The sequence below is a fragment of the Scyliorhinus torazame genome, unplaced genomic scaffold (assembly GCF_047496885.1).
Source record: "Scyliorhinus torazame isolate Kashiwa2021f unplaced genomic scaffold, sScyTor2.1 scaffold_623, whole genome shotgun sequence".
Taxonomy (NCBI): Eukaryota; Metazoa; Chordata; class Chondrichthyes; order Carcharhiniformes; family Scyliorhinidae; genus Scyliorhinus; species Scyliorhinus torazame.
This window is the reverse complement of record NW_027308350.1, coordinates 100,959-122,212: the sequence shown is the minus strand read 5'-3', so window position 1 is coordinate 122,212 and position 21,254 is coordinate 100,959. Positions and strand designations below refer to the sequence as shown.

At 50.5% G+C, this 21,254-nt stretch overlaps 1 protein-coding gene across 1 annotated transcript in view; it reads left to right on the top strand.

Moving 5' to 3' along the window:
• Positions 1-10,933: 10,933 nt before the first annotated feature.
• The window catches only part of LOC140406562 (serine/threonine-protein kinase Nek10-like), a gene marked incomplete at its 3' end in the record, with an annotated part of 104,035 nt that continues 93,714 nt past the window's right edge, over positions 10,934-21,254 (top strand). Inside the window, exons 1-3 of the mRNA XM_072494558.1 lie at positions 10,934-10,957; positions 11,267-11,412; positions 19,866-19,964. Coding sequence (XP_072350659.1) covers positions 10,934-10,957; positions 11,267-11,412; positions 19,866-19,964 — 269 coding nt within the window. The remainder of the gene's footprint in view (positions 10,958-11,266; positions 11,413-19,865; positions 19,965-21,254) is intronic.

Genomic DNA, 21,254 nt, shown 5'->3' with positions numbered 1-21,254 from the left:
GTAACTCACCTCTGAACTCACCAAAGCCGATCTCTTATCTGCATGGCATAGGATGGAATATTCCTTGGATGGGTGCAGCATCAACAACGCTCAAGAAAACAGAGACTCAACGGAGTACAATTCGTACAGACCCATCTCACAACTAAACGTAGACAACAAAATACTGGCCAAGATCCTAGCCAAAAGTCTGGAGAACAGTGTACCAGAGGTGGTCGCAGAGGATCAAACGGGCTTTGTCAAAGTAGACAGCTACCATCGAACATCAGGCGCCTGCTGAACATGATCATGACTCCATCCGGGAAGAGAACACCTGAGGTGATGGTCTCCCTGGGCCGCAGAAGCTTCGACCGAGTCGAATGGAAGTACCTCATAGAGGTACTAGAGCGGTTCGGGCTTGGAACAGTATTCACCTCCTGGGTGAAGCTCCTGTACAATGCTCCCATGGCAAGCTTACAGACAAACTACACCAGCTCCCAGTACTTCCAGCTGCACAGGGCACCAGGCAGGGTTGTTCGCTGTACAGCTGCTGTTCGCCCTCGCGATCGAACCACTAATGATCGCACTCAGAACAGCAAAGAACTGGAGGGGGATACAAAGAGGAGGCACAGAGCAGTCTCGCACTATGCGGATGACTTGCTCCTCTATATCTCGGACCTACAAAGCAGCATGGAAGGTATCACCGTGTTCCTGAAAGAATTTGGTGCCTTCTCGGGCTACAACTCTACATGAGCAAAAGCGAGATCTTCCCGGTGAACTCGCAAAGGGGAGGGGCAGCACTGGTGGGACTGCCATTTAAATGAGCCCGGCAACAAATTCCGCTACCTGCGGATCCAAATCACACAAAACTGGACAGGGGTTCACAAGCCTGACAGAGGAAGTCAAGAAGGACCTGCAGCGATGGAACACACTCCCACTCTCCCTCGTGGGGAGAGTGCAGATGATCAAAATGAACGTGCTGCCCAGGTTCTTCTTCCTACTTAGATCTATCCCGATCTACATCCCCAAGGCCTTTTTCAATTCAGTGGACAAGTTAATCATGGCGTTCATATGAGGGGGGAAGAATGCTAGGATCCCAAAGAAGGTCTTACAGAAAACAAAGTCCCGGGGGGGGGGGGGGGGGGGGGGGGGGGAGGAGCCCTCCCAAATCTACAGTACTACCACTGGGCAGCGACAGCAGAAAGAGTAGTGGGATGGATTAAGGAGCCAGAAGCCGAGTGGGGAGTGCGGAGGAGGCCTCCTGCAGGAGGACCTCGCTCCGGGCCCTCGCCACGGCGGCACTCTCATCCCCACCCAAAAACACTCCAGCAGCCCAGTGGTGGTAGCCACCCTCCAGACTTGGAACCAGTTACGACAACAATTCGGCCTGACTGAAATGTCCGACAAAGCCCCCATCTGCAACAACCATAGGTTCATGCCAGCACAGGACAGGGGGAAAACTGACAGTCAGGGACCTATATACCGACGGCAGGGTCACAACACTGGATGAGCTGACTGAGAGATTCCAGCTGGCTAAGGGCAATGAACTTGGATACCTGCAGCTTAAAAACTTCCTACGGAAGGAGAAAAGGACATACCCGCGACCATCGCGACAGACACCAATAGAAGAATTACTAGACGCAAACATTCTAGCAGAGGTGGGGGGCAAGAGGGGGTACCGAAACACAGCAGGGAAAGAACGGGGAGTAGCAGAGAAGAAGGGGGTGGGGTGGGAGAAGGGGGCAGGGTGGGGGAGGGCAGTGAAAGAGGGAGGATGAGGGAGGAGAACATCAGAGGGGAGCCAGAAGGGAGGAAAGAGAAGGGAATGTAAACTAGCGGGAGAGCGCAGGAAACGACAACAACCACAATAAGCACAGCAAGGCGAAGGAGAGAAAGAAAAAACAGGAAGAAGGAACGACAGACAGTCGGAGCTGAGGCAAATGGCCAAAACAAAATTATCGAGATGCAAGTGACCTCAGGCCTTCCACCTGGTTTTGTTTTGCATTAAAAAAAAGAGAAGGGAGGAAGGAGAAAGTCCCTCCCCCTTACTGCTATGTGTTCTCAAAATGTTTTTTTTTCTTATAATATATACTTCCTCTTTTTTTTTCTGTGTTTTTTTCTCTTTGTTTCTCTGTATGTACATTTGCAAGTATATCATGTATAAAATCCAATAAAAACATTTTAAAAAACACAATGCTCAAGAAGTTTGACACCACCCAGAACAAAGCAGTCCACTTGATTGGTGTTCAATCCACCATCTTAAACATTAACTCCCTCCACCACCAGCACACACAGGCAGCAGTGTGGACCATCAACAAGATGCACTATTAACTTGCCAAGGCTCCTCAGGCACATGAGAACACACCACCGGCAAGTGTTTCTCCAATAGTCATACACCTTTGTGATTTGGAAATATTTCACCGTTCCTTCATTGTTGCTGAGTTAAAATCCTAGAACTCACTTTAGTAGCGCTGTGGATTTTCCAAACCACAAGAACTGCAGCATTTCAGGATGGTGAGACACATCTTTCCAAGGGCAATTAGGAATGAAGAATTAATGCTGGCCTTGCCTGTGACACCTACATCGCATGAATGAATTTTTAAAAATTGGTGACCTACTCCCAGGTTTGCCACATTGCTGCGTAACTGGGTGTTAGGAGTGGGAGAAGTGATCCAGAATTGCATGCCTCCAACAAAGTTGACTGATAGATTGTTGGTGAAACCTAGGTATCCTCAGAATGTTTATGGTCTTGAAGCTAGTTCATAGAATCCCTACACTGCAGAAGGAGGCCATTTTGCCCATCAAGTCTGCACCGGCCATTGAAAAGAGCACTATACTTAAGCCCACACCTCCACCCCATTCCCGTAACCCAGTAACCCCACCCATCCTTTTGGACACTAAGGGGCAACTTAGCATGGTCAATCCACCTAACCACAACTTTGGACTGTGGGAGGAAACCGGAGCACCGAGAGGAAACGCACGCAGACATGGGGAGAAAGTGCAAACTCCACACAGACAGTCCCCTACCTCCCCTGCCCCATTAGTTGCTCGTCACAACACGTCCTCAAAGAGGCTGGTGAATTGCCTCCATGTATTGTGGAAGCCTTCTCCGATTGTCTGGCGAATTTTATTTTCTCTAATTTGAGGAATTCCGCCAAGTCTGACAGCCAGTCCGTGGCCTTGTGTGCCTCTACTGATCACCAGCCGAGCCATGGAGTGCATGGCAGGCGATCAGGGAGGCAAAGGCTAGGGCGTCTTCCCCTTTCCCCGTAAAGAACTCTGGCTGTTCCGACACCCCAAAGACTGGCAATAGTGGGCATCGTTCCACCCTCACTCCCACAACCCTGGACATGGCTTCTCAAAAGACGGTCCAGTACCCGACCAGTTTGGGGCAAGCCCAGAACATGTGGGTGTGGTTGACCGTGCCTCCCTGGCACCATTGTCCTCCAATTCCGGGAAGAACCTGCTCATGCTTGTTTTGGTCAAGTGCGCCATGTGCGCTACCTTTACCTGCGTTCAGCTCAACCCTGCACACGAGGAGGTGGAGTTTGCCCGAGAGAAACATTTTTTAAAAAGGAGCAGGAGGTGGCTATTTGGCCCTTCGAGCCTGCTCTGCCATTCATTATGATCATGGCTGATCATCCAACTCAAAAGCCTAATCCCGCTATTCCCCCATATCCTTTGATCCCCATTGCCCAAAGTGCTGTATCTAGCTGTGTCTTGAGAACATACAATGTTTTGGCCTCAACTACTTCCTGTGCTAACAAATTCCACAGGCTCACCACTCTCTGCGTGAATAAATTTCTCCTCATATCTGTCCTAAATGATCTACCCCATATCCTCAGACTGTGACCCCTGGTTCTGGACATACCCACCATCGGGAACATCCTTCCTGCATTTACCCTGTCTAACCCTGTTAGAATTTTATAGGTTTCTATGATATCCACCCTCATTCTCCTGAACTCCACAAAATATTAACCTAACCGATTCAATCTCTCCTCATCTGTCAGCTCCACCATCCCAGGAATCAGTATGGTAAACCTTTGCTGCACTCTATGCAGTGCTTCGATCCAGAGTCCTCCCCTTGTCTCCATGCCCAGTTCCTCCTCCCACTTTTCCCATGTCTCGTCCAGTGGGGGCCCTTTCATCCTCTGGCAGTCATCCGTACATGTAGGCGCCCGATGCTAGCAGTCTGTCCAGTGGGGTGTGTCCGGGTAGCTGCCGGAATGTTGCAGTCTCCTTGCGGAGGAAGTTCATCAGTTGCAGGTGACGTAGCTCGTTCCCTTTCAGGAGCTGGAGCATTTGTGTTAGTTCCCCCAGAGACTCTACTCTACCGTCTACATACAGATCCCCTACTGTCAGTGACCCTTTGTCCTGTCTCCACATTTTAAAGGAGGGGCTATTATTGCCGGGATGAATGTGGTTTTTACTGATGGGGGTCATAGCAGACCAAGATTAAAATGGTGCCTGAGCTGGTTCCAGTTCCTTAGCGTAGCCACCACCACAGGCTTTCTCGAGTACTTGGCTGGAGGAATTTGGAGTGGAGCCATGGTCAGTGCTTGGAGGGATGTCCCCATGCAGGAGGTCTCCTCCATTCGTACGCATTCCACCTCCGGCTCTTTCACCCACCTTTGCACCCTTTCTGCATTGTCCGCTCAGTGGTAGAATAGGAAGTTCAGCAGAGTCAGGCCCCTCATATTCCTCCTTCTTTGTAAGATGCTTCTTGGGGTTATTTCCGGCCTACACAAATGTCATAATTGGTTCATCTACCTTGGTGAAGAAGGCCTTGGGGATGAAGATCGGGAGGGATCTGAAGAAGAATCTTGGCAGCATGCTCATCTTTATTCTCTGCACTCTTCCTGCTAGGAAGAGCAGGAATTAGCCCCATCTCTGCAGGTCTTCTTTACCTCTTCCACTAGGCTCGACAGGTTCCACTTATGAATCCATGTCCAGTCGTGGGCTATTTGTGTCTCAGGCATTGGAATTTGGTTTAGGCCAGTTTGATCGACAGCTTCCCCAGCTCTGATTTTCCTCCCTGGAAGATTTTGCTCTTACTCAGGTGTGGTGATCCACTGTAATAGGAGATGTAAGGTAGGACCTGCACTACAGGTTCGCCGGTAGCTCCTGCTGGCTGGCTCCGCCCTGGGAGAACTGTATAAATATGCATGACCTCCAGTGCCCTGCCATTTCGTCAGCTGCAGCAGGAGGCCACGCATCTGACTGTAATAAAGCCACAGTTGTACCCAACTTTAGTCTTTGTGCAATTGACCGTGCATCAATTTATTTCAGTCAGATTTTCCACAGAATGGATATCCGAATTAAGCCCGATCGCCTGCAGCTGGATTCTCACTCGCCCGACGCCAGGAAAGACTTTACTCACTGGCTAGCATGTTTCGAGGCTTACATCAACGCGGCGGACCCCGCACCAACGGAGGCTCAGAAGATCGACATCCTGTACTCCAGACTGAGCTCCAGCGTGTTCCTGTTGATCCAAGACGCCACGACTTACACAAAAGCAATGGAACTCCTCAAAGAACACTACGCGCAGAAGACGAACACGCTCTTCGCCAGGCATGTACTTGCCACCCGATCGCAACTACCTGGTGAGTCCATCGAAGACTCTAGCGGGCCCTAATTCCACTCGTCCGAGACTGTGACTGTCAGGCCGTCACAGCCGCCGAACACGTGAATCTCCTCATGCGCGATGCCTTTGTGAAGGGGATTGCATCGGACCGCATCCGAGAACGATTGCTGGAAGGGGCCACGCTCGAACTGGCGGAGACGAAAGCCTTGGCGCTCTCCATGACGGTCGTATCCCGTAACGTACAATCGTACCTCTCCCGCCGCGCTGCCCACCCTTCTACCCCTTCCTACCCCTCCTGGACCCCGCTGACGACCTCCTCAGCCGGGGCCCTGCCTTCGCAATACGCCTGCGCCGCACGCCGATCCGCGCACCCCGGGGTCCCTGCTGCTACTTCTGCGGTCAGCAGAAGCATTCCCGCCAACACTGCCCGGCCCGCACTGCAATTTGTAAAGCCTGCAGTAAAAAGGGTCACTTTGCGGCTGTGTGCCAGGCCCGCGCAGTCGCACCCGCTATCATCCCCTCCACCATGCCAAACGCACAATGGGAGCCGCCATCTTCTCCCGGGTCCATGTGCAACCAATGGGCGCCGCCATCTTGTCCCCCTTAGGCCACATGCGCCCCATGGGCGTCACCATCTTGTCCCGACCCCGCAATGTGCACACCATGGGCGCCGTCATCTTGTCCCGACCCCGCATTGTGAGCACCATGGGCGCCGCCCATGGTGTTCCCCACATCTTGTTCCCCACACCCCCGGACATCCCGACATCGGAACAGCACACGCTCGCCACCCGAAGCATCCGATGGCTACCCGCAGTTCACTTCGATGACGCTGGGCCAATCTCGCCCACACAACCTGGCCACTGCGTTGACGGCGGTTAAAATCAACGGCCACGCGACCTCGTGCCTGCTGGACTCTGGGAGCACCGAAAGCTTCGTTCATCCAGATACGGTAAGGCGCTGGTCCCTCGTGGTCCACCCTGCCAATCAAAGGATCTCCCTAGCCTCCGGATCCCACTCCGTCCCGATCCGAGGCTTTTGTACAGTCACCCTCATGGTCCAGGGCGTAGAATTTAGTGACTTCCGTCTCTATGTCCTTCCTAATCTCTGAGTTGCACTCCTGTTGGGCCTGGACATCCAGTGCAACCTCCAGAGCCTCACCCTCAAATTCGGCGGGCCCTTACTCCCCCTTACCGTTTGCGGCCTCGCGTCCCTCAAGGTCGATCCCCCCTCCCTTTTTGCCAATCTAACTGCGGATTGCAAGCCCGTTGCCACTAGGAGCAGACGGTACAGCACCCAGGACAAGACCTTCATCAGGTCCGAAGTCCAGCGGCTGCTTAAGGAGGGTATTATCGAGGCCAGCAACAGACCCTGGAGAGCCCAAGTGGTAGTGGTTAAAACTGGGGAGAATCACAAGATGGTCGTAGACTACAGCCAGACCATCAATCGGTACACGCAGCTCGACGCGTACCCCCTCCCACGCATATCTGATATGGTCAATCAGATTGCGCAGTACCGGGTCTTCTCAACAATTGACCTGAAATTCGCCTACCACCAGCTCCCCATCCGGAAGTCGGACTGGCCATATACTGCCTTCGAGGCGGATGGTCGCCTCTACCACTTTCTTAGGGTCCCTTTCGGTGTCACAAATGGGGTCTCGGTCTTCCAAAGAGAGATGGACCGAATGGTCGACCAGTACGGTTTGCGGGCCACCTTTCCTCCGCACTGCCACTCTTCTCAATCTGACCTACAACAAAGAGAAATGTGTGTTCAGCACGACCCGGTTAGCCATTCTCAGCTATATAGTCCAAAACGGACTTCTCGGGCCCGACCCCGACCGCATGCGCCCCCTCATAGAACTTCCCCTCCAGCACTGCCCCAAGGCGCTCAAACGCTGCCTGGGGTTCTTTTCTTACTACGCTCAGTGGGTCCCAAACTATGCGGACAAGGCCCGCCCACTCATCCAGTCCACCCAATTCCCCCTCGCGGTCGAGGCATAACACACTTTCGCCCGCATCAGAGCAGACATCGCCAAGGCCAGGATGCGCGCAGCGGATGAGTCACTGCTTTTCCAAGTAGAAAGCGACGCTTCAGACGTCGCTCTTGCCGGCACTCTAAACCAGTCAGGCAGACCCGTGGCATTCTTTCCCGCACCCTTCATGCCTCTGAAATTTGACACGCATCCGTCGAAAAGGAGGCCCAAGCTATCGTTGAAGCTGTGCGGCATTGGAGGCGTTACCTGGCCGGTAAGAGATTCACGCTCCTTACGGACCAACGGTCGGTAGCCTTCATGTTCACTAACACACAGCGGGGCAAGATCAAAAATGATAAAATCTTGCGGTGTTGAATCGAACTCTCCACCTATAATTACGAGATCTTGTATCGCCCCAGTAAACTCAACGAGCCGCCAGATGCCCTCTCCCGAGGTACATGTGCCAGCGCACAAGTGGACCAACTCCGGCCCTACACGACAGCCATTGTCACCCAGGGGTCACTCGATTGTACCATCTGGTCAAAGCTCGCAATCTGCCCTACTCCGTCGAGGAAGTAAGGACAGTCACCAGGGACTGCCAGGTCTGTGCGGAGTGCAAGCCGCACTTCTACCGGCCAGACCGTGCGCGCCTGGTGAAGGCTTCCCACCCCTTTGAAAGCCTCAGCGTGGATTTCAAAGGGCCCCTCCCCTCCACCGACCGTAACACGTACATTCTCAGTGTGGTCGACGAGTACTCCAGATTCCCCTTCGCCATCCCATGCCCCGATATGACGTCTGCCACCGTCATCAAGGCCCTCAGCACCATCTTCGGTTTGTTCGGTTTCCCCGCCTACATCCACAGTGACAGGGGATCCTCATTCATGAGCGGTGAGCTGCGTCAGGTTCTGCTCAGCAGGGGTATAGCCTCCAGCAGGACGACGAGCTACAACACCTTGGGAAACGGGCAAGTAGAACTGTAGAATGGGACGGTTTGGAGGGCCGTCCAACTGGCCCTACGGTCCAGGAACCTCCCAGCCTCTCACTGGCAGGAGGTCCTCCCTGACGCGCTACACTCCATCCGGTCACTATTGTGCGCCTCCACTAATAATACACCCCATGAACGTGTTTTCACCTTCCCCAGGAAGTCCACATCCGGGGTGTCGCTCCCGAATTGGCTCGCTGCTCCAGGACCACAAGGCGGACCCCTTGGTGGACAGGGTTCACCTGCTCCATGCCAACCCTCAATATGCCTACGTTGAGTTCCCCGACGGCCGCCAAGACACTGTCTCACTCAGGGACCTGGCACCATCAGGATCCACCACCGCCCCCCCCCCCCCCCCGCCCCCCCCCCCCACCAATGCGCCCCCCCGCCCACCACGCCGCCAATATTGACCCCACCAGACCACCCCCCCTCCCCTTTTCTGCACAAGAGGACGAAGAGGACTTCTGCACGCTCCCGGAGTTCCCTGATGACTGGCTAGCATCAGCACCGCCATCGCTGCCACCACCACCATGACCGCCAGCACTGACTTCACCGCCACCGTTACGCCGCTCCCAACGAAGCACCAAAGCACCGGACCGGCTGAACCGTTGACGGACTCCGGACCGTCAACATGGACTTTTCTTTCCCTACCACTGTACATAATTGCACTAATTGTATATAGTTTCACGTCACCCCCGCTGGACTCATTTTTAACAGGTGGTGAATGTGGTGATCCACTGTAATACGAGATGTAAGGTAGGACCTGCACTACAGGTTCGCCGGTAGCTCCTGCCGGCCGGCTCCGCCCAGGGAGAACTGTATAAATATGCATGACCTCCAGTGCCCTGCCATTTCGCCAGCTGCAGCAGGAGGCCACGCATCTGACTGCAATAAAGCCGCAGTTGTACCCAACTTTAGTCATTGTGCAATTGATCGTGCATCATCAGGATAGGTTTGTAACCTGAGAAAGCTCTGAACTCCCTTAGGAGTTCCATTATTCCTCCCAAGCTGGCTAGGGGGTTTGAGACATAGAGGAGTAGGTCATTTTCATAGAGTGAGAATCTGTGCTCTCTGAATGCCATTCCACCCCTGTGATTACCTGAAGGCAATAGCCAGGAAAAATAACAGCGGGGCAATGAGCATCCCTGCTTCGTGCCTCTGTGCAGCTGGTGATTTCAAAGCTGGTGTAGCTGTTCGTATTCTCGCCATGGGAGCACTGTACAGTAGTTTCACTCATGAGGTGAACCCTGGCCCAAACCCAAACCATTCCAACATCTCCATGAGGTACCTCCATTCAGCTCTGCTGAAGGCCTTCTCTGCGTCTAGGGAGATGATCACTTCTGGTGCCTCCTCCCTGGGTGGGGTCATAATCACGCTCAGCAGGCGTGCTGTTTGCTGTTAGTTGTCTGTCCTTAACAGACCTGTCTGATCTTTCACGATTGCCTCTGGCATGCAACTCTCCAGTCACCTCACCAGGACTTTCACTAAGATTTTAGCGCCAGTGTCCAGGAGTGAGGTGGGTCTGTATGACCCGCACTCTGTCGGATCTTTGTTTTGTTTTGAGATTGGTGAAATTGAGGCCTATGCCAGCATGAGCGGCCGGGCCCCTCTCAACACCGAATCATTAAATATCCCCCGCTGGTGTGAGGCCAGTGCTGCCGCAAACTGTTTATCGAAGTCCACTGGGAATCCGTCTGGACCCGGTGTCTTCCCCAACTGCATGGAGTTGATGCATTCCATGACTTCCCCGCAGTACTAACGGTGCCTCCAGTCCCTGTTTCTTTTCCTCCCCCACAATTGGTATGTCCAGCCCGTCGAGAACCTGATTCATCTTTGAGTCTCCCTCCAGGGGCTCGGAGGTGTACTGCTCCCAGTAGAGGGTCGTAGAGATCTTGTTGATCTTATTTGGATCTGTGACTAGCCTGCTGTTCCTGTCCCTCACCTGCACTATCTCCCTCATGGCTGCCTGCTTTCTCAACTGGTGAGCCAGTAGGCTGCTGGCCTTTTTTCCATGCTCAAAAAATATCCCCTGTGTCTGGTGGAACTGGTTCACTGCTTTCCCAGTAGAAAGCATGCCAAATTCCATTTGTAGTGTTTTCCTCTCCAGCGGCTGCACGGTCGGGGCCATGGAGTACCATCGATCCACTTCCAATATGGAATCTGACAGCCGTTGCCTAGCCGCCCTTTCCTTCCTGTCCTTGCGAGCTCTGTATGCTATTATTTCCCCCCTTATCACTGCCTTCAGTGCTTCCCAGAATGTGGAGCGTGAAACCTCTTCATTTTGGTTGCAGATTCCATACCCGTCGATGGCATGTGACATTTTTTTGCAGAACGCCTTGTCGTCGAGGAGGGCTGTGTCTAGCCTCCATCGGGGTCGCTGGGACCGGCCCGTCTCCAGCCTCACGTCCACGTGGTGTGGTGCATGGTCCGAAATTGCTATTGTGGAGTATTGCGCCCCTTCTACACCTGGAAGCACCGACCCACTACAAAGAAGTCAATACGAGAGTCGACTTTGTGAACATGGGAGAAGAAGGAGGATTCCTTCTCCCTCGATTTTGTAACTTTTAACCAATCATTTTTAGAAATACTGGGAATTATAGTTGACTTGATTGTATAAATTATCAGTGTATGCCATTTTTCCCTAAATTTAAGAATTAATGTTTGGTGATAACAAAAATTCGAAGACAAATCTCTACTTGTATTGAACCACAATGTAAAATAACAGATTAATATTGTTTTGTTTGTGTTTGTTTAGTTGCCAGCTCTAAATTTTGACAAAGGACGTGGAGTTGTAGCTAAATCACAGCAGCAACATTTTGTTCAAGGGAAACAAAATGATGGAATCCGATACGGAGAGCAGCAGCAACAATCAACTGAGGCTGTGGAACTTGAGACTTTTAGGTATTGAACATAAGAAACAAGAAGCTATTTAGTTGGTTTCACCATTCAATATGATTATGATAGATCTTTTATCTCACCTTAATTTTTCAAACCTACTGCCAATACCCCCTTATTTCTGAGTATCCAGAAATCAGTTGATCTCTGTTATATTTCTCAAGAGGTAGAGAATTCCTCAGATCCACAATACACTGAGTGAAGTAATTTCTCCTAACCTCACTCCTAAATGACCAACCCCTTATTATAAGACTCTGCTGTTAATCCTGGGATTCCTAGCAAGGGGAAACATCCTCCTCATATCTCTAGCTGTTGTTGTCGGATATTCAGTCACCACACAGTCTGGAGAGAGTCATCAAGTTGGTTTATTCAAGCATACATGCAAGGGAGAGACTTTCTTTCCGAATCAATGGTGACAGTAGCCATGTTTATACTTCCTTCTTAGAGGAAGCTATACATCCCAAGGCAAAGTTTCTCTGTCTATATTGTTCCAGATAGCCCAATTTTCTTGACCCAATTAATGGCCACATGGGGATTTCATACTTATTTGCACTACGTCAGTATCCTGGCCACACTTCTAGCCTGGGGAGCCACTGGTCCCCCTATGTAGTCATCCAGGGATCCTGCTGGACCCTCATGAATTCTGCATTCTAAAACAGTCTGGTCTCTTATGATTGATCTTGTATCCCATTGATGTGGTGGAATCTGGGCTCTTCACCTCTTCTCGATAATTTGATTTTCCTGAGTACACTAGAGAATGGTTGGGACTGGGACCTAAGTCCTATTTGCACCATGTGCACAACTCAATTTCCATAGAGATAATTCTTTTGGTCGGTTAGGATGTCTGAACTGAGGTCCCACCAAGATTGTTACAGGAGAGTTGTTGCTTAGTGGCCTTACGGTATTTCAGGTGCACACAATACAGTGTTTTGATTCCACACCATACTCATCCATAGTTATAAACAGCATACTATTAGTTCCATTTGTTATGTATCCATGCGAGCCCAATTTATTTACCGACTTGCCCTGTATCAATCCTGGGACTTACCCCCCCATCTATTAGTGCCATTTTAATTCTTTGGGGCATGATTAACAAAGATTTGAGGATATCGTTTTCTCATCTCACCACAACCTCCCCTCCACACACCGACTTTGTGACCAGTAATTCTCTGGATTCTGGTGACAGGTTAGTCAGGCTCGAACTGCCATTTTGGTGCATGCATCCTTTAATGCTTGGATTATACTGCTAAGGTTAAGTAGCCTCTTTCTGATAATTGTTTAAAATCCCTCTTTGGTCTGTTGTAAAACCCCAAGTTCTATTCTCAATCCTCCAGTTCTTCTTTTGCTTGTATCCATCTTGTAGATGTTGCCTATTATTTTTGTCAGGGGGTTTAGATCTCACACTCTATATTTTTATAAAATATATAGATAGCCTAATGGCTTTCTCCTAAAATTTTAATAACTGGACAAAGTCTTTAAAATGACTGAAGCCATGTCTGGCTGTGAATTTCAAACAAAAGGACCTTTCTGGCAGTAGAGAAGCTGACATCTGGGTATCTGTGAAGAGATGCTAATGACTGTGAGCTGCAGAGACAAAATTCAAATGTAATTATGCAAAAGTTGTCTACATTTCATAACGCAGGCCTGGCCACCAGTACCAAGTAGGCTGCGAGGACGAAAGACCCTGCAACTTCCTTTCAAATTGTTAATGGTTGAACCGTTGACAATCTCAGGAACCCAGACAAAGCCAAAGTAGAGTGTTGCGAATCATGCGATATGACCCCCACCCCCAGCTTGGAGAACCAGTTCTATTTTCTTGCTGGACTGCATGGCAGTCTGCCATCTTCCACCTACCATGCAGCTGCTCAGGAAAAGGGTTTTATCCAAGTTTGAATACCTGTCCCCCATCTACATTGTTTCTACTGGAACTTCTGAATTTCTATACAAGAATACGTCTACAAGAATAATTCATCTCTGCACGCCTATTTCATTGAGGCAGTCAACTCTACTGAAAAAATGAACGATCCAGCTTCATGTTTTAAGCCTTCCAACCACTATGAAGGAACATACCACTGGGCTTTTGATTCTGGACTCTGGATTCATATGAAACAATAGTTCTTTACTCTGTGCCCTTTGCCCTACGTGATGACCATCCTTTCGCATTTGAGTGTGTGGAAATAAACAAATCCTCTGAGTTTGCTCTATCTCAAGTTTGTTGTGGGTGTATTAATTATTCATTTGAACTTAAAAATTCCATTTATCTATTTAAACTCAAATAAATTGCCTTTTCCTTTGATTGCATGGAATAGCAGCTATCATTTTAAATTTCAAAAATGTCCAGGCTTGGTGGTTTTAAAATCAACTTATCAGAGACGAAGGTTGTAGTAGGGAAGTTGGTTGCAACTGATTTACAAACACTTAAAGTCTCAAAAGATAAGAAATAGTCACAAATCTGAATGAGTTTAAAGCCAACTCTTTTAAAACAAAGGTAAAGCCTTCAGTCCAAATTATCATTATACTGTCATATAGTTCCTCGACCTTTAAAGACGAGGGGTGGATTCGCCGTTGGCTGATGCCGAAATCAGGAAACGCAATTGGACGGAGAATAAATTCCAACCCCAAAACCATGGCGGGCGCTGATTTCACGGCAAATCGCAATTCTCCGTCACCTCCACAGCGGCGTCACTACGGTCTGGAACGCACGTATAGTAAACACCGCATATCGGTAATGGGCCTGACCCGGTTTTCTCCGGGACCTCCGCGATTCTCCCCCTCCGATGGGTTTTGTGCTTTTAAAAATCGTAAAACCGGTGTCGTGGCTGATGAGGGAGACAGAGGAGGTAGGACATGGAGACACGCGACTGTGGCTGCCGGGCCAGACACTCGGCTGGCTGGGGCCAGGGATGGGGGGGGCGAGTGGCCAGGGCGACCTCCCATGGACTGGGGCATTGTCCAGTCATGGACCGCCGTTGCCGCGGCCACAAGGCAGCCATCTTGCTGCGCACTCCACTGACCACCCACCTTGGCCCCTTGTTCTTCAGTGACACCGTCCATATGGGTATTCTCCGCCATATCCCCCCCCCCCCAAACCAGGCTGCCACCCGCTAGCCCGGCATCAGGCGGCTCACCCAGGGTGATGCCCACATTGGCCCCTACGGGGGCACCAGACAGGGGCCATGGAGCGTACCCTGGCATGAGCAGCGGCAGCCGACGGTACCCCTGGCATCCGGGACGGGTGCCAGGGCCAGAGTCCCCACAGTGCCAAATGACAATGTGGCCAATGGTGCGGAGATGGGTGGTAGGGGGGGGACATAAGGGGGCAGAGCCCACAGTGCCAACCAGGGCCACCATGTAGCCCTTTGGACCTGGTTGGGCACCGGTCTATGCACCATGCTAACATATCGGCCTTACACCCCTGCAGACAATGGAATTTGGAATTCAACAAGCAATGGCGGCCTTCCTGCGAGTCACTGCAGCCCTGGGGAATGCATTGCGACTGTATGAACCGGTGTTGCTCGTGGAGGAGGAGGAAGCTGCAGCAACGGAGCATGCCTCCGAGGAACAGGAGGCAGCCACCCAGGATGGAGAGCCAGCCCCCCAATAGGCCGAGGAGGAGGAGGTTCCAAGGAGGTGCTGCATGAGGCCCCGCGTGTACCGGCAGCCCCTGTCATTCGAGGAACTGCCCGACCGGGCATGCAATCAAAGACTCCAGCTGAGTAGGGAGATAGTGCAACATATCTAACAGATCATGGCACACCTGGCACCGTGGGGGTTTGAGGGAGGACACCCGCTCCCGGTGGACGTCAAGGTGATGGTCGGCCTGATCCTTCCAGGCGCCGAGTCGGGACCTGTCCAGGATCTCTCAGACCTATGTGCACAGTTGCATCTGTGCTGTCATGGAGGCCCTATATGCCCAGTCAGCACAATACATCCACTTCAATGTGGATCGAGCCCACCAGGATGCCCGAGCAGCAGGTTTGCCGCCATTGCCAACATGCCCCAGTTCAAGGGGGTGATTGACGTGATGCATGCTCCCCTACGATTACCTGCAGATGACAGGTCGCTCTACACAAACTGAAAGGGGTTGCACTCGATGAATGTGCAGCTGATATTTGACCATCAACTGTGCATCATGCACGTCTGTGCCCGATACCCGGGCAGTGTGCCTGACGCCTTCATCCTGGCACACTCGATGATTCCTCACATGTTCGAGATGCCTCTCCCCTCCCCCGGCTGGGGGGTTGGCTGTTGGGCGATTGGGGTTATCCACTGCAGTCGTGGCTGATGACACCTATCCGGAGGCCACAGACTGACACTGAGACCCGCTACAATGACGCCCATGATGCAACCAGTAGCATGATCGAGCGGTGCTTCAGCCTCATGAAGATGCAGTTCAGGTGCCTGGACCGCTGTGGAGGGGCCCTCCAGTATGATGCTGAGATGGTCGCCCACATCGTGGCGGCCTGCTGCGTCCTCCACAACATCGCGCAGCAGCGAAACAGCGTGCTGGAGGAGGAGGATGAATTCCAGGCCTCGTCCAAGGGGGAAGATGCGGGGGAGGGGGAGGATGGACAGGACATGGGGCCCAGGCAGGCATGGGAAGCCACAAGATTGCAAGATGTGTGCGTGTGGGCCAATGCGCATGAAACTCTCTGATTGCCTCCAGTTTCACTGACTGGGGGGGTGGTGGGAGGAGGGGAGGAGAGAGATTTGGTCAGGGGTATGGACAACACATACCCCCCCCACCCCCACCCCTTCCTACAAATCCATCCATGATACATTCCTGCTGACCTACAGGGCGGGGCCCTGAGTTGGTGCAGAGAGACAGACCTTTGGTGTGCAACGGTAGTGGACAGACTTCTGGGGCATATTCTGGTGAGCACCCCACATCTCCATATGCATCAGGTGGAGGCAGAAATGCCAAGGTGAGATAGCAGTGAGGGACCCAGCTGGGTCCCAGTCAGATGTCGAGCCTCTGGACCAGGTTTACCCAGAGATGATGCAGACAATAGGGTGCGGCCAAAATATTCAAGGGGGGTTGACGGCGATTTTTCAACAGGTTAACAGCAAACACGGCATCCATGACTTGACGGATGCACTTGTGGGCTGTAGCTTGTGAGATGCCACACAATTCCCTACTCGAGCCCTGGAATGATCCTGAGGCAAGAAGTTCAGGGCTGTGGAGATCCTTAATGGCCACCGGGAGCAGGTATCCTCCTCCACATGGTGCCAAATCCGAGAGGACATGGCACAGGTGCCGCACTACTCCCTTGTTGAGGAAGTGCCTCCTTCTGCACGCGCTATCCGGCATTCAAAAGACCAGCGACACCTGTACAGCTTGAGGTGTTGCGGGCCTCCCCCTCTGGGTCCCTCACTGGCCTGATGGGCGGCCGGATCTTCAGGGTGTGGGGTGGGGCCCAGCAGTCTCTGTTGATGCTGCTGCCGCAGCCTTCTCCAGCATCAGGCCGCCTGGCCTGCCAGCAGCAGCATTAGGGCACGTTCCACGGGGTCCAAAATATCGTCCATACTTTTCAAGCAATTGGGAGAGGGTGAGTGACTGAAAACCAGTGGTGTCTTCCACCCACGGCCCCTCCAGTCTCCCCATTGCTCCCCACCCCCTGCCACGGCCTGCCCAGACATCCCGTCGCATCCGACACCCCAGGCATCTGCACGTAACCGGGCGCAGGTCCCTTCACTGGTGCACCTATCCACTCTCTGGCTGCGGTAATATCCTGGCGCAGGGTCCCAGCCCCTAGGTGTTCGAATGTTGGACATTGCATCCGTGCTGTTGCTTCCTCCAGTGTTCAGGCACAGCGTCCAGGCATCACTGTTTGATTGGGATGCTAGGCATTAACTCCCGCTTGCTGCATGACATGCCTACTCATGGGGATCCACTTGGGAAATGTGAGGTTCTCACTTAACTATGATTGCCAATTTCCAATAGCCTTCAGCCGCAACGCCAGTGGTCAGTGGGAGTTATTGGTGCTCAGACATGGGCTAGGGTTGTCCCTGGAAAGGTTACACAAGTTCCTGGGGTTGGTAAAGCAGGACCACGGGTGATTAGACCCACCCCCCCAGTCGAGACCATGCCCCCCCCCCCCCCCGCCCCATGCCCTGCACCCCATGGCAGCCCACCCCAACCGAGGTTAGCTCCCAGGTTGCTCCCCCACCCCTTCCAAGCACTGGGGCAGCACAGTACCTCTGGCTCTTCGCAAGTGTGAAGATGGCTACTAACTCCTTGGGTCTCCGCAGCAGATCCTCCGCCAGTTTCACTTTTTAAAAAAGGAGTAGTAATCGGTGCCAGCGTGACCACTTACTGGGGAGCCATTTGATCGGTGGTGGCGATGCGAGACGGGGGCGGGGGGAGAGGAGGATGGTGCTGGATAGGGGGTCGTTCCTGTTAATTTTATGGAGATTGGGCTTAAGTGGTGATTATTGGTTTCTCGCTATGGTAAGGGCCGGTAGATCGCAAATCAAATTGGCGCCCAACTTGGTTCTCATTTTTGGCTTTACCCACTATTTAGCAACCTCGTCGTGCTCTCGCTTAAGTGCAACGCAGCCATTAAATCACATCCATTATCTTATTTGGTCAATGTACCTATTAAGTCGTTATTGCTCGTCTTTGTTTTGTTCAAGTTTGTATAATAAAGATTCATTGGTGTTTCAGTTTAATCTTGGGACTCCTGTCGCTTCATTCTTTAACCTTGCTTCTGCCGTGCATTATAGTATACCGTGCAGCACGGTAGCATTGTGGATAGCACAATTGCTTCACAGCTCCAGGGTCCCAGGTTCGATTCCGGCTTGGGTCACTGTCTGTGCGGAGTCTGCACATCCTCCCCGTGTGTGTGTGGGTTTCCTCCGGGTGCTCCGGTTTCCTCCCACAGTCCAAAGATGTGCGGGTTAGGTGGATTGTTCATGATAAATTGCCCTTGGTGTCCAAAATTGCCCTTAGTGTTGGGTGGGGTTACTGGGTTATGGGGATAGGGTGGAGGTACTGAACTTGGGTAGGGTGCTCTTTCCAAGAGCCGGTGCAGACTTGATGGGCCGAATGGCCTCCTTCGGCACTGTAAATTCTATGATAATCTATGATATTCTGGAATGATTTTTAAGCCAGATTTTAACAAGTAACCAGCTTGTCTAGACGTCTTATAATTCAGATCAATAATGTCACCCTCTCTACCTGTGTGCAGCTGACTTTCATTTCACACTGTCCCACATTGATGTTAAACTTAGAACACAACAAAGTATCAGAAATGAAGTTGCATCCTTTCACTGTGGCATTTTGCAGAGTGCTGCTGCTATCTGTTTTTAAATTTCTAGCTATTTGGAACTTATTGTATAGTACCCAATTAAGACCACTGATGCCCAACAGCATCAGTTCAATACAGATTGTGAGCTGTGATGTCCCATAAACAGGGCCACCTGACCTGAATGCACATCTTCAGCACCTCCTGCGACATGATTTTTTTCCAATTAAAGGGCAATTTAGAGTGGTCAATCTACCTCCCCCACACATCTTTGGGTTGTGGGGGTGAGGCCCATGCAGACAAGGGGAGAATATGCAAACTCACATGGACAATGACCCAGGGCCGGGATTGAACCCGGGTCCTCGTTGTTTGAGGAAGCAGTGCTAACCACTGCTCCACTTAGCCGCGCTACTGTGACATGTTTTTAACATAAATTAAAAGATGCTTGATGAAAGAAAGTGTTGTAGATGTATGTATTCAGTTACTAATTTAAAATACATAGATGCTACTTGGGACTAACATTGGATGAATAGAGAACGTTTGCCTACAACCTTAATTTGAACAACTAAAGTTTAATATGATGGTGAATGTTTATATTTAGCAAACGTACGTAAGAACAAGTATCCCCACTCTGAGTAGGTTAAACTGATTATTTCACCATACTTATTATGGATTTTGTTTATGAATTGGATATTCTGAATTCTCCCTCAGTGTACCCGAACAGGCGCCGGAATGTGGCGACTAGGGGATTTTCACAGTAACGTCATTGCAGTGTTAATGTAAGCCTACTTGTGACAATAATAAGGATTATTATTATTAGAATATATGGATGATTTCAATTTTAAATTTTGTTTTATTTTATTTTAGTTCATAGAGAATAATCCTGAGCACCGAGTGTTGTTGTAAGAGCTACCACTCCTCTCAGAACTGGCTACCCTCATCAAATTATTCCAAAGTAATGATAAATACAGGAATATTAAACATTGAAACAGTGTGAATATTTAACTCTGACTGTACAGACAAAGTAGATTATATTTCAAAATTCATCCTCACCTACTATACAGAAAGGGATGGTGCCTTGGTACTTCAGTTTTGTACAGCATGCTTTAAAAGTGGCAGGACCAATATAAAGTTTGAAAATGATAAATGTATGAAAAAAACTTTATGAAACATGCTGAAAGTGATTTTTTTCCTTCTAATTCTTCACCAAAGTGTCAACTATAAGAATGAAAGAAGGTTTAGTTGTCATCCTCATCACAAACTCTTTTTGGAGATTTTCACAGCACTGGTAAAGCAGAGGCTAACATGCAGGTAAAAATGAATCTTGTTTGTTACTAAATTATTGTGGAGATGTATAGGTATCTTTCAGTAAAATGTTAACGTAATAGCCCAGATCTTCTGTTCCCAGGGAGTGGTACCCCAGAGGATACTCCAGAATAGATGCTGGTGGACTCCTGGAAGTTCCCATGCAAGGACTGCATGGGAACTTCCCAGGAAGTTTAAATTTCTGATGGGCATTTACTCTGCATCTGGAACCATTTGAAACTCCGATTTAAATTGGAGACTTTGGAGCATTTGATTCCAAAGAATAGTTATCCAGGAAAAGTTAGATAGGTTAAACCTCTTCTAACTCCTGGCTAAATATGGTTACTGACAACTCACCACCACCACCACCACCACCACCTGCGTGGGTTCCCTCCGGGTGCTCTGGTTTCCTCCCACTGTCCAACGAAATGGAGTTAGGTGGAGTTGCCATGCTAAATTTCCCCTTGGTTTCCAAAGATGTGTAGGTTAGGTGGGGTTATAGGCAGGGGGTGAGCCTAGGGTGATCTTTCACAATGCAACCCTTTTAAGCAGAAATGACATCATTGTACTGACATCAGCCATGCTGCCTATCCTGAAGAAACTCAATAGTCCCACAATTTAAATGCACAGGTTCTCCCTGGGGATTTTGGCATAATGTAAGCAGAAGATGCGCATCAGATGGCTCCCATTGGAAACTTGACCTCTTTACCATTTTTCTGGCGCCACGGGTCTTTATCCTCTTGGAAAAATCCTGGAATTTGGCTGTTCTCTTATCTCTGTGATACCCAAGTTCGAAAAACCAGAAAAGAATTGGCCAGAATACTGTCTACACACTCTGAAGCCTCTCAGGGATCAACAGGAGGTAACATGGCAGAATCAGCTCCGAAATACCATGTCGAAAGCCTACCTGCCATGGCAGAGCTGAATCTTGAACCTCCAATGGAGGAGCTTAACAAAGCTATTGACTCACTTGCCATGGACAAAGCTTTAGGCTTCAGTGCTATACTGCCTGAACTCATTAAGCACAGGGAACCAGCACTCCTGTAGCATCTGTAGCGCAAATTCTCTCTCTGCTGGAAGAAGGATGCAGCGCCCCAGAATATGCATGATGTAAATATTGTGACTGTGTTTAAGAACAAAGGCAATCACAGTGATTGTAAAAACTACCAAGGCATTGCCTTTTAAGCATTCTAGGAAATGTATTTGCCAATGTGGCCCTTGGCAGACTGCACATCCTGACTGAATGCATCTATGCCAAATCCCAGTATGATTTCAGCGGTCCTGGAGCATTCTAAT